The sequence below is a fragment of the Ictidomys tridecemlineatus genome, chromosome 5, assembly GCF_052094955.1.
Source record: "Ictidomys tridecemlineatus isolate mIctTri1 chromosome 5, mIctTri1.hap1, whole genome shotgun sequence".
NCBI lineage: Eukaryota > Metazoa > Chordata > Mammalia > Rodentia > Sciuridae > Ictidomys > Ictidomys tridecemlineatus.
Window position 1 is genome coordinate 109,380,794 of NC_135481.1, and position 14,499 is coordinate 109,395,292.

Below are 14,499 nucleotides of genomic sequence, written 5' to 3' on the forward strand. Positions count from 1 at the left end.
AAAAAGTTCCTTCAAGTAAGTTCCTGAGTCTTTTTACATCAATGGTCTTGACTTCCCATGGTCTCAGGGTTACCTACACAGGGATTTCACCATCTCCCCTTATAATTCCAATTTCTATCATGGAAAATGGTATTAAAGTCCAAAATCTTTTGCCAGGATGTTCATGGTATATATTTGTTATTGCTTCCAAGCCTTTTCATGGCCCAGTGCACTAGTCTTTATATTAGAGCTTGTTTATTCATTAATTAGTTTTCTGAAGCTGGGTTCTACAATACTTTCTTTAGAGAAAGCACACAGAAACAATACTCCCAAATTCCTGCCTGTTCTCAACTGTCTGCTATAGACGGTTCCCCCTAATCACCACCATATGTTTGAGGACTAACCCACCATGTGATGACATTTGGAGATGAGGTCTTTGGTAGATAATTAAGTTTAGATGAAGTATGAGGGTAGGCCCCCTCATGATGAAATTAGAACACAAGAATTTGCTCCTTCTGCCATGTGAGAACCTTTGGTGAAGTTCTGTAAGCTAGGACGCAAGCTCTCATCAGAACCCAACTACACCCAGACCTCCAGACTGGAAAATACACTTCTGTTGTTTAAGTCACGTTGTCTGTTATTTTGTTATGGCAGCTTGAGTAGACTGAAACATATTTGCTGGATATATAATCACTGCCCCATATTTTCTTTCCTTGAATATTGTTAAATGTTACTTTCACCAAGTTGCTAAGGGCCTTTGCTAAGTTGCTGAGGCTGACTGTGAACTTGTGATTCTCCTGCCTCAGCCTTCAGAGTTGCTAGGATTGTAGGCATGCACCAACACACCCAGCTAAATGTCACTTTTATCTATTGTCATTAAGTATTCTTCTAAACATCTGATACTACCTTATTAATTTTATAAATAACAAAAGTTTCTGCATATTCAGTTTCCACTGATTTTGCAGAATATGTCTTGGTACTGAATACTCTGGGTTGACAGTTTCAAGGTACATACTGTGTCCTTTTAATTTTTTTTTTTTCCCAAAAAAAAGTTTTCTTGGGCTGGGGATGTGGCTCAAGAGGTAGTGCGCTCGCTTGGCATGCACGTCGCGCTGGGTTCGATCCTCAGCACCACATACAAATAAAATAAAGATGTTGAGTCCACCGAAAACTAAAAAAAAAAAAAAAAAAGTTTTCTTACTATAGCTTGCTCTATTTTCCTGTTTACCTGTTGCATTTTCTCAAATAATTATAATTCAGATTTAACTGGTTCTTTCATATCATTGTTATCTTCTGAATTTTTTTTTGTTCATTTTGTAATATCAGATGGCAATTTTATGCTCCTTTGTGGCCCCACTTTCCTGACTCAGCCTTCATTTTCTGTAGATATGTTAAGATTCTCATCCTCCCCTTTTTCCTTCAAGTATCTTTAAATGGAATTGTTTAACATCTTGAGGTGTAATTAGCATACAATAAACTGCTCAAATTTAAACTTTACATTTTCTGACATACGAACATACTCATGAAACCATCACCATAAGATATGAATCATTTCTGTTTGTACACAAAGTATGTTGACACCCAATTCAAGTCTTCATACATGTACTTTGTATAATGATGTCCATCACATTCCACCATCCTTGCTAAGAGATATGAAAAATTGTGGTACATATGTGTATTAAGAATTGTAATGCAAAAGAACAAAGTACATGTATATAAAGGCATAAATTGGCGTAACATACCTTATATACAGAGATAAGAAAAATTGTGCTCTATATATGTAATAAGAATTGTAATGCATTCCACTTCTGTCGTGTGTTTATAAAATTTAAAAAAAAAAAAAGATACGAATCATCTATGAAAGTCTCTGCTCCTCTTGGCCCTTTCTCCTTCTCCTTCCCTACTGCTCTACTTTGTAACTCTACAGATGTTGGAACTTCTCCAGGATGTAACCAAGTAGAGGGAAAGAAGATGCTGAGGACGGTGGAACAGTGAGAAAGAGCAAGGGTCCATGACTTTGTGGAGATGCTGACAGCTCTGCATGGCTGACCTCGGAACCTCTTTTCAAGAATACCTTGGCTTTTGTTGGCTATGGCCATACTTAACTCTTTTCTATTTTTTCTTTTTGTGATACTAGGGAATGAATCCAGGCCTCAGACCATTCTAGACAAGTAGTCTCCCTCCCTAAGTTTTCCTACATCTAAATCAATGAGCAATCCTATTGATAATCTAACAGGCCCATTCCCTTTCTAACCTTCCTATGGCAAATGCCTTTGTTTAGGTCTATGTTCTAGACTAAGTCCCAGATTATAGCACAGACATTCCTAACTAGTCCCCTATTGCCTATAATTTTTGAGGTCTTGCCACTTCTACATTACTTTACATTATAGGTAAATTTTGTAAAAATGTACATTTGGTCCTGGCATTCCATTAAAATTTGAACAAGATTTCCTCATTGTAACATGCTTTTTTGACTAGTTACATGCCTATTTTTCAAACCTTCTCTCTCCTCTCCAGGTAATATGTGAAATTTTCACCACCAGTCATTGTTGTTGTTTTGTTTTGTTTTTTAGTTGTAGTTGGACACAATACCTTTATTTTATTTTTATGTGGTGCTGAGGATCAAATCCAGTGCATTGCACGTGCTAGGCGAGCGCTCTACAGCTGAGCCACAACCCCAACCCCAACTCCTCTGCTTTGACCAGATTATTCCCACTAACCAGAAAATTTCTTCTGAAGTCTATCAAAAGTCAGCTTCTTTATCTTCCCTGTTCAAGATCTGCATGCCTGCCCCTATGGATCCAGAGCTTTAATGAAAGCATTTATCATAGGCTACTCTAATTGCTTATTTATATGAACTGCCAGTTGGATGAAGTGTTTCACGTGTATCTTCATCTCCCACATTATCCAACCTAGCTCTTGGATCATAGTGTATCTTCAAAAAAGGTTTAAATGAGTTAAGATGATCAGTTCATGTTTTTCCTCCTGGCTCCATTTCTCTCTCCACAAGCCATAATCAGATTCTTACTTTCTCCAGGGTACTGTTAGCTTTCATAAGAAAGGTAAAGCTAAAGAAAATATGGACTTAAAACCTAGGAAAATATGTACACAAATAACCACAATGAGAGACTATGACAACTGTCATCTTCACCCAGTTACAAGCAAACTCCAGGACAGTCTGGAGAAGGCAAAGGTCATTCCAGCTTCATGGAGGAGGTGGCTTCTGAACTACAATTTGGAAGATAAACAGGATTCCAGTACATAAATATGAGACAGACTTTGGACACAAAGATGAAAGGGTGTGCGGCATGTTCAGGGCACGAGTAGTAGTCCAGTGTGGCTCCAGAGTAATGTTAACAGGATTAAAATGATAAAGTAGTAGTGGATTTCAGAGAACTCGGGAAACCTCAAGAATTCAATTTTTTCCCCAGATTGAACCCTTGGCCTTATTCAAGCTAGGCAAGCACTCTAACACTGAGCTATATCCCCAGGTCACAGTTTGTTTTGATTTTCTTCAAGGAGAAAATAAAATCTTAAGGACATCAGTGCCTCTGTCACGCTTAACACCATCTTTCCTTTCTGCTTCTTCTGGTGCAAGGGTACCTATTAGCCACCTGTCTGACCCTCTCCCTTTCTGTCTCACCCCCACCCTCCAATTCTTTCTCCCACTTGTCTGCAGTACATGGCTTCTGGAGTTGGAGTACTTTAAGAACCTTTTGACAGGATTTCTTTGGGGAATGAACACAAGTTTTTATAACTACGTTTTAAAAACCTCTCATTTCCTTGTTACAAGAGATCAGAAAAAAACAACAAAAACACTGAAGGTGACATCATTATAAGAAGAGTTCACAGGCAGGGTAAAAACATCATTTCTCCCTTTAATCATCCCTTTGTGCCTGGTGAACCCATAACTCACCCCACATGCAGTAAAACACTGGCGTTCCGCATACCAGAGCCTCCTTGTAATATGGTGGGAGTGTAAAGTTTCAGACTCTTATCTCCTGCCCTCAATCATAGTTTCACTTTTCTAATCTCATAAGACTATTTTCCAAAAACAGGCAGCATGCAATTTCTTACCTGGTAATCTCCTGCTGTAGCTGTAAAACTGAAGGCACATAAAACACCACTCCAAAATAGACAGTAGGTTCCAATGCATATTTATCCAGTTGCTTCTTCAAAGGTTTCTCCAAATCTACCCATCGGCGCTGATTTTGCTTGTTGTAGTACCAGAGGCTGAAGTAAGTGACCTGGAAAGACAGAAGGTCACTGAAGGAGGCAGTAACACACAAAAACATTCCAATGACTTCCACTGTACCAGTCTATGACCTGGGGCCAAGTGGCAGCAGTCTCCTATTGCCTCTCTCCTCAGAAAGGGACAACAGCAAGACCTAATGGGACAAAAACCTATCTCTAGATACTTGTATTCAGGAATTAGTGGCAAGAGTCAATTGCAGATTGTTACTTCAACTCTGAAAAAAGGAAACACATTTATGGCCCTGCATCAGCATGCAGTGGGTCCTATGTCATGTCACAAACAGGCTTTAAGGACAACAAAAATTACTAAAAAAACATTATGCTTAGTGTTTTGATTACCAAACTATCAAATTTATCATAATTAATATTTTAAAAGAAGCATAACTGGGGTTCTACCCAGGAGAACACTGACAAAATAGGGCTAACCCAACTTTTCACTAGTCACAAATTTGGCTTCTGTAAACAAATTCTATAAATTGAAATTTTAGCAATATAGAAAAGTTGCAACTGCCCCAAGATTAGATAGGAATTTAAAGGGACCATAATGCTTTAAATTAAAGTTTAATGTGGAAAACAAATTCTGAATTAATGAGCAAAATGTGAAAGTGAATTCTATCACACATAAACACACACATAGGAAAAGCTGTACCTAACACAATAAAATAACAAGTATTAGCATTTAGATTTCACTGATTGTGTAATGAAACTGTCAAGTTAAATCAGTAAATAGTAGCCCTGGGCCTGATCAACCTGAAAGCATACTAAGACACTTACGAGTTGAATGGAGCCCCAGACCACTGCAAGTGCTTACCTCAAAATCAATTTACAGATCAAAGCCATTGGAAAAAAAAATCACACCTTCACTGCTTAAAACTCCAGAGCAAGACTGTCAAATAGAACTTTGTGCAAAGATGGACATGTACCGTGCCTACACTATCCAATAAAGCAGCCAATATCCACAAGTGGCTACTTAGTACTTCAAATATGGTTAGACCTCTGAGGAACTATATTTTTAGTGTTATTTAATTTTACTTCGCTTGAGTTAAATAGCTGCTATCATACTAGATAGTACAGCTCTAGAGCAACAAGAAAACCTAGAAATAATACTCAGGTTATTTCTCTGATCTGTAATCCTCATTCAAATAAAAAAATGAACTTTTGCACACGCCTGTAATCCCAGTGGCCTGTGAGGCTTAGGCAGAGGATATCAAGTTCAAAGCCAGCCTCAGCAATTTAGTGAGACCCTGTCTCAAAATAAAAAATAAAAAGGGCTGAGGATGTGGCTCAGTGGTTAAGTGCCTCTGGGTGCAATCCCTGGTACCAAAAAAAAAAAAAAAAAAAAGATTTTTTTAATTTGCTGGGGGAAAGATTATACAAACATATCCTTAATATTTATTTTTTCTTAAAATGTCCTACAAAGGAATTATCTTTTCTATCAGTCTATCAAATAAATTCTACAAGAAAGAGGAATATGAACATTGTCCCTTTATACAAACACACTCCTAGAATACTTCAGGAATACAGTAAATTTGGTTTAATATAAAAAAATGAATATTCTCTTGCTTCTTGGTTGCCACCTCAGGCATCACATATGAATAGAATATCTTGAACATTACAATGCACCAGGTTTTCTTCCATGAACTGTAGAGATACTGTAAATCAAATCACTATCACTAACTTTCAAGTGGAAACTTCAATCTGCTACTAAATTCCCAGGTAATTCTTTCTTTTTTTCTTTAAAGAGAGAATTTTAATATTTATTTTTTAGTTTTCGGCAGACATAACATCTTTATTTGTAGGTGCTGCTGAGGATTGAACCCGGGCCGTACACATGCCAGGCGAACGCGCTACCGCTTGAGCCACATCCCAGCCCTCCCGGGTAATTCTTGCACAATTAGTTTGAAAAGCACTGCAGTGTACATCACCGTCTTCAGCATTATGCAGGAGAAACTCATGCAAATGATACCCTATGCTCCAAAAGCTGCACGGAAATCACATTACCATAACCAAAAGTACAAGTCCTACCAATCTTTTTCCAAGATTGTGATTATGATTATAAATGATCACGTTATTTGTACGGATAGAATATGCATCACATTAATAGAAACAACTACTGTTCCTTCTATGAGGAAAATGTGCTCATGAGAAAAGGCTTGATGCTCAAAAGTTCAAAGTTCTGGGTTTAATTTCCAGTAGGCACTGGCTAGTGATGAATTGGAAAAGTCCATCAGTCCGATTCAGTTTTCATACATAAAACAAGGTGATACCTCTCTCAGAACTCCATCATGAAGACTAGGTGGCAAAAAATACATGAATACATTTTGCTATAGAAAACTAGTGTATTTTTAAGAGATTATTTAGTTTTACTCATTTGGACAAATACCTACAAAATCAATCAACTCCTCCCTCCCAAACTTTCCTAACTGTACTTATGTATTGTATGGGGTTTTATTTGATTGTTTTTTTTAGTACTAGCGATTGAGCCCACAGGTGCTTAACTGGGCCACATTCCCTGGCCTTTTTATGTTTTATTCTGAGACAAGGTCTCCCTAAATTGCTTAGGGTCTCACTAATTGCCTTCCAAGTAGCTGGGATTATAGGTATTCACCACCATGCCTCACTATATGTTTTGTGTTCCATCTTAGCACTTAAATTTTGGACTGAACTTACCATGGTAGGTCAATAATGCATAACACTGTTATGCACTTAATTCCACAAACATTTATTTTTTTCCATAAACACAAAGGCCTTGACAATAAGCCCAGGATAAGAATCCCATAGGATCAAAAATTGTTTGGGCTCAGCGCGGTGCTGTGCGCCTATAATCAAAGTGGCTCAGGAGGCTGAGGCAGGAGGACTGGGAGTTCAAAGCTAGCTTCAGTGAAAGTGAGGCGCTAAGCAACTTAGTGAGACTCTCTGTCTCTAAATAAAACACTAAATAGGGCTGGGGATGTGGCTCAGTGGTCAAGTGCCCCAGAGTTCAATTCCCAGTACTCAACTCTAGGAAAAAAAAAAACTGCTTTGGTCATAATAGAATGTCATCGCTTTTATTCAAAATTAAAAGGTCTTCAACAGGGTCTGTGGCTCAGCAGTAGAGCATACACCTAGCATGTGCGAAATGCTAGGTTTGATACTAAGCACCACATAAAAATAAATAAATAAAATAAAGATATTTTTTAAAAAGATCTTAAACATACTTTGTATAATTACTTTTCCTTTTAATACAGTTGGACATGGTTCAAATAAAAAACATTTTAAGAGGATTATAAAACTATACATTTATTGTGTAATTTGTGGTTGAGCCATTCATGAACAGAGTGTAACCACCAAAAAATATCTACTTAATAATCTGTAACATTCTAAACTAAGGTATGTTTTAAAAGAAAAACTCTTAAAATGTGCTTAGTTTACTTTAGGAATACATCAATTACTCATGCAACAGATGGATAGAAAATCAAATTCACAGATATATTTGTGAAATTGCATCATTAGTTCTTCATAAACTTTACATTTTAGAAAGAAGTAGCAATGACTTTAATTGTGCAATTAAAAAGAATGGTGGGGTTAGCCAATTATTTCTTGATATAAGCGATTTTAAATATGAGAGTCTAAGATTTGGGACATTTGAACATTCAACCATTTTATACTGTAGTAAAGTATTTTCTGAGGCACTTGCCCTTTTGTTCAAGTTCTATCTCAAAAAGAAGTTAATGCCAGACATGGTGGTACACACCTATAATCCCAACAACTGAGGAGGCTGAGGCAAGAAGATCACAAGTTCAAGGCCAGCCTTAAGCAGGCCCTAAGCAACTTACTGAGACCCTGTCTCAAAATAAAAAGGGCACGGGATGTGGCACAGTAGTTAAGCATCCTTGGGTTCAATTCCTGATACCAAAAAAAAGTTAATTTGGGTTGGAAGTATTCTTCAGTGGGAGAATGCTTCCTCATCTAGGACGTGCAAGGCCCTTGGGCTCAGTCCCTACCATCTCACACCATACACACACACACACACACACACACACACACACACACACACGTCATTGTTAGCCAAAATCAAATTCATATCTTGTTAAATACTTCCATATTTTTAAAGTCACTACTAGAAATGTTTATACACAGGTAACAAAATCTCATAGTCTTTGAATTCAATACTTTCTTAGATTTCTATACATACTTAATCAAGTAGCAATATCTGATTCCATGAGATTTTATGACTGAGGCATCATTTGTTTTGGGGATGAGTAGGCAGAGTCTGAATGTAAAATACTGTGGTTAAATTCTCATCAGGCAGCCTGGCACAGTGGCACACACCTATAATCCCAATGGCTCGGGAGGCTGAGGTAGGAGGATTGCAAGTTCAAAGCCAGCCTCAGCAACTTAGCAAGGCCCCAAGCAACCCAGTGAGACTCTGTCTCAAAATAAAACATAAAAAGGTTTGTGGATGTGGCTCAATGGTTAAGCATCCCTGGGTTCAATCCCCATACCAAAAAAAAAAAAAATTCTCACCAGGCAAATAGTTTTCTGACATGTCCTTTCTTTCTTTTGTCTTAGATAAAAATCTTTGAGAATCTGGGTAATTAACTTTCCAAAATTACTTTAAAAGGGGGGTGTGGTGGGGATAAGGATCAAAAAGAGAATACTTCCTAACACACTCTATTGGCCAGCATTACCCTAATACTAAAAGCAGACAACGGAAACCTACTAAGAAAGAAAACTATAAATATGTATGGATTGCAAAAATTATCAACAAATATTGGCAAACTGATTCATTTATAGGTACATTTATAGAATTCTATACCATAATCAAGTGGAATTCATCCAAGGAAGGCATACAAAAAACAACCAGTGAAATACTGCATACCATATTACTAACATAACAGAAAACCCACCATGTCACATGATCATCTCAACTGATGCAGAAAAAGCACAAAACACAACACCCTTTCATGATAAAAATAAAAATTTAGAAAATTAGAAATGGAAAAGAGTTTCTTTTTAATATTTATTTTTAGTTAGACACAATAGTTTTATTTTGTTTATTTTTATGTGGTGATGAAGATTGAACCCAGGGCCTCAAACATGCTAGGCAAGTGCTCTACCACTGAGCCACAACCCCAGCCCAGAAAAGAATTTCTTAATATTATGAAGGGCATTTATGAAATTCCAGAGTTAACATTATACTCAATGGTGAAAGACCAAAAGCTTTTCCCCAAGGTCAGGTACAAGACAAGGATCCAATGTTCATTACTGTTATTCAACACTGTACTGGAAATTGTTGCCAGAGCAATTAAGCAAGTAATAAAAGGCACCCAAACTGAAAAGGAGGTAAAATTATCTCCATATACAAGTGCACAGGTAGAAAATCTCTGTCTTGGGCTGGGGATGTGGCTCAAGTGGTAGCGCACTGGCCTGGCATGCGCGAGGCACTGGGTTTGATCCTCAGCACCACATAAAGATAGATAAAGATATTGTGTCCACCTAAAAAACAAAAAAAAAATAAATATTTGAAAAGAAAATCTCTGTCTTATATAGAACATCACCCAAATTCCACCAAAAAAACTACTAAACAAAATAAACTCAACAAAGTTGAAGAGTTTTTCATAGAAATGAAAAAAAGCCAGTCTTCAAGTTCATAAGAAATGGCAAAGGATCCCAAATAATCAAAACAATACTGAAAAAGAAGAACAAAAAAGACTCATGCTTCTTCATTTCAAAACTTACCACAAAGCTACAGAAATCAAAACAGTGTTGCCAGGCAATGGTGGCATGTGCCTGTAATCTGAGTGACTCAGGAAGTTGAGGCAGGAGGACTGCCAAGTTCAAGGTCAGCCTTAACAAATTAGTGAGGACCTAAGCAACTTAATGAGACCCTGTCTCAAAATTTAAGAAATCAATAAAAAATTAAAAGGGATGGACATGTAGCTCAGTGGTAAAGTACCCCTGAGGTCAAAAATAAAAATAAAAAATAAAAAACCAGAGCAGGAAAGACTATATCAAGCAAGTAGGGCCAGGGTTGTGGCTCAGTGGCAGAGCGCTCACCCAGCACATGTGAGGCACTGGGTTCAATCCTCAGCATCACATAAAAATAAATAAACACTCAAGAAGCTGAAGCAGGAGCATTAAAAATTTGAGGCCAGCCTTGGCAACGTAAAAAGATCATGTCTCAAAATTAAAAATAAAAAGGACTGGGGGTGTTGCTCAGTGGTAGAGCACCCCTGGGTTTAATCCAAGTACTGGAAATAAAAAAAAAAAGTAAGAAAAAACTGTAGAATAGGAGAAAATACTTGCAAATCATATATCTAATAAGAATCTAATATCTGAAATATATACAGAATTCTAAAAACAAAAGACAGACAACCCAATTTTAAAATAAGGATTTCAATTATTCTTGACAGAAGACACACAAATGGTGAAGAAGCACATGCAAAGATACACATCATTGTTCACAGGGAAATACAACCCAGAACCTGATATACCACCTTGCACCCACTAGAATAGGAGTGTTTGTCTAGCATGTGCAAGGGCCTGGGTTGAATCCCCAATACTGCAAAAAAAGAAAAGACCATGAGTGTTGGTGAGGATGTGAAGAAATTGAAAACCTTAAGCATTGCTAATGGAAGATGGTTCAGCTATTGTGGAAAAGTTTTGTGGATCCTTAAAAAGTTAAACACTGAATCATCAAAAAATCCAACAATTTCACTCAGAGGTATATACTGAAAATAGGTCCTCAAATATATATGTACTCATGTTTGTAGCAGGACTATTTTCGACAGCCAAAGGAGGAAACAACTCAAATGACCATCGGCAGACAAATGAAAAAACTAACTGTGCTATATACATAAAATGGAATATTCAGCCATTAAAAAAAAAAGGGGGGGGATGAAGTACAGGTACATGCTACAAAATAGATGAAGCTCAAAAAAATCATTAAGCTAACCAAAAGAAACCAGACTCAAAGCTTAGCTAGGCACAGTGGCTCATGCCTATAATCCCAACAACTAAGGAGGCTGAGGCAGGAGGATTTCAAGTTTGAGGCCAGCCTCAGGAACTTATCGAGGCCCAGGACAACTTAGCAAGACCCTGTCTCAAAATAAAAAATAAAAAGGGTCAGAGTTGTGGTAGAGATAATTGTGCCTGCCATTTAAACTACAATAAAAAACACAAGTTAAACAGCACGTGGCTCCTTTTCAGAAAATATGGTTGACTAAGTATAAATGAACTGACATTGACTTTGAGAACAAAATTATTTGATAATTGAGCTTTTGGTTCAGAGGAAAAGGTAGTTTACAAATTTGAGCTTGTCCAAAAGGTGCAAGTACTCCAAATCACAGTTCTTTAAGGAGACACCAGCTATTATAAGCAGATCAAAATCCTGACAGAATGTAAACCTTTTCCTAATTCCAAAATTATTTCTTGTCTATTTTAAGAGTCTTGTACTATTTTTAAAGCAGAGCAGAGAGACACAAATTAACTGGAGGGTTTTTTCAGCCATGATGCACTGGGTTTGATAAAAATCCCATTTAAAATTGCAAATATAATTTTACCCTGATACCCTTCTTAGAGTAGGGTGAAATCAGAAGACTTTTCATCAGGAAAGAGAGAGGAGATAGTCCCAGATAAAGTCTATCCCGGGTAGAGATCATTTAACAAGGGTCGTTAAAGAGTATTAACCTAATTTGAGCCCTGAGCTTACCTCTACACCAAGCCTGTCATAAATAATGAAGTATTGTACTTCTTGCTTTTGACAGATAGCAGTGGTCACAAAGCAGGTGGCTTTTATTCCTTTTCTGTTTAATTTTACTCCATGTTCTTCAATCCTTGATCAAATAATGAACAATCTATTTTATAGCCAAGGTGATAATATATAACACCATGACACTCTATCACATATAAATAATACTAAAATAAATAGAACTCAAAAAAATAACAATCAAAAGTAATCTTAGGCTGGGGATGTGGCTCAAGAGGTAGCGCATTCGCCTGGCATGCGCGGGGCACTGGGTTCGGTCCTCAGCACCACATAAAAATAAAAAAATAAAATAAAGATGTTGTGTCCACCGAAAACTAAAAAATAAATATTAAAAAAAAAAGTAATCTTGCTCTTCTACTTAACTGAATTTTATCAAACTAAAGTTCAAGGAAATTAATTCCTTGGGTGGCCAGATTTTTGTTATAGAATTTAGCTATCAGGAAAGGAGATAAATGAAGTCAGTTTCAGAGACTTAATGAAAGGCCCAAGGCATGAGATGGAATCACTACCTATTCAGATGAACCGCTCATATCTTTTCTACTTACAGTTGTGGACAATGAGAAGCTATGACTCTGAAATATAGTAAGACAAAGACAGTTCTTTAAAAATTATATTCTTCTCAGGCTGGAAGGTGTAACTCGAAGATAGAACACATACTCAGCATGTGTGAAGCCTTGGGTTCTGTCCCTAGCACAGCAAAAAGAAAAAAAAAAAAAAAAGTGTGTTTGTATGTGTAACTGAAAAATGGACTAATGTCTTAGATTCATCTGATCATTCAATAAATACTGATTCAACACCTACTGTGTGTCAATCCCTATTCTGGGTACTAGAGATGCAGCGCTAAATAAGACAACAAAATTCCAGCTCTCTCAAAGCTTACATTTCTGTAGGTAAAGAGAAATAAGCAAAATATATGTTACACAAGATACTGAGAAGTGCTACAGAGAAAGACATTTGATTATAAGATTAAAGCAATATCAACATATTTTTAAAGAGTAAACTAGGATTAAGTAGAAAATTTTAATATACATAGTCAAAATTTTACTCCCCAAAGACAGGCAAAGGCAAATGTGTTCTATGTACTACCATTTAAAAGGTTTTTTTTGTTTATGACCCACAAAACTGAGGATAAACTAGACCCTCTCATTCTTCAATCATTTCACTTAATCAGTTTGTTCTATTACAGGATAATTTATTTTCCTTTTCTTTGTTTCATCTTTTTTTTTTTTTTTTTGGTAGTACTAGAGATTGGGATTGAACCCAGGCACACTCTATACTACTGAGCAATGTATCTAGATGTTGTAACCTAACACTATGCAAAAGTGAGAACTGAAAAGAATCTTTAGTAAAAACTGTTTATTTTTCCTCAGTCACTGTTTTGCAGGGGAGGGGCATTGAGGACTAAATCCAGGAGTGCTTTACCACTAAGCTACATCCCCAACCCAGCTCTTTCAAAAAAACAGTTTTTTGGGACAGGGTCTTGCTAAGTTGCCCAGGTTGGCCTTAAACTGGTGATCCTCCTGCCTCAGCCTCCAGAAATGCTGGGATTACAAGCATGAGCCATTGTGCCTGGCTGAGGACTATTTCTTCTCAGTCCAACAAATGAATTAGAGATTTTCTCTGAATTAAATATCTCATAAATTTGGGTCTCTCTGGGCTTGCCTGTTACCTTGATTCACAAATGCCTAAATTTTAGGGAACTGGATATACAATAACTATTCTTTTTTTAACTTTTTTTATAACTTTATTTTATTTACTTTTTTTTTTTTAAATTGTGGTGCTGAGGATTGAACCTAGGGCCGCACGCATGATAGGCACACATGCTAGGTAAGTGCTCTACCACTGTGATACAGAAGACAGTTAAATGTGAGATAGGACTCGCAATGTAGATCAGTGGCAGAGCAGTTATGTAAGTTAGTGTCTAAGTTAGTGCCTAAAGCACTAACTTACATAAGGCCCTGGTTTTAATCCTCAACACTGAAGAAAAAAAAGAAAAGAAAAAGGTGAGACAACCTTAGTCTAATTTAGCCCATCCCATGTTTATGTCTCAGTTAATTCCTGGGGGAAAAAAATCTTTTTTTTTTTTTTTGTGGTGGAGGGGGTATTGGAGATTGAACCCAGGGGTATTTTACCACTGAGTTACATCCCTAGCATTTTCTGTTATTTATTTTAAATTGCTAAAACTATCCTCAGACTTGCAACGCTCCTGCCTTACCCTCCTGAATCACTGGAGTTACAGGCATGCATCACTGCACCTGGCTAGAAAAACATTTTTTTTTTTTCAGGGTTGGGGGGTAACCAGGGATTGAACTCAGGGACATTCAATCACTGAGCCATACCCCCAGCCCTATTTTGTATGTTATTTAGACACAGGGTCTCACTGAGTTGCTTAGGGCCTCACTAAATTGCTGAAGCTGGCTTCAGCAATTTAGTGAGGCTTCAGTCTCAGCCTCCCGAGCCACTGGGATTACAGGCATAAGCCTCCGGCCCTGGCTCTTCAAGTTTTATCAAACTCA

The 14,499-nt window shown here is 37.2% G+C and overlaps 1 protein-coding gene across 4 annotated transcripts in view; it reads right to left on the minus strand.

Moving 5' to 3' along the window:
• The window catches only part of Ptpn21 (protein tyrosine phosphatase non-receptor type 21), an 81,013-nt gene that overhangs the window by 49,545 nt on the left and 16,969 nt on the right, over nucleotides 1–14,499 (minus strand). For all 4 annotated transcript variants that reach the window (XR_013439196.1, XM_078050666.1, XM_078050667.1 and 1 more), the window contains exon 3: nucleotides 4,057–4,226. Coding sequence is in view for 3 of the 4 variants with exons in the window: in XM_078050666.1 (XP_077906792.1) it covers nucleotides 4,057–4,226 (170 nt within the window). In the remaining variant the exon portion in view is untranslated. The remainder of the gene's footprint in view (nucleotides 1–4,056; nucleotides 4,227–14,499) is intronic.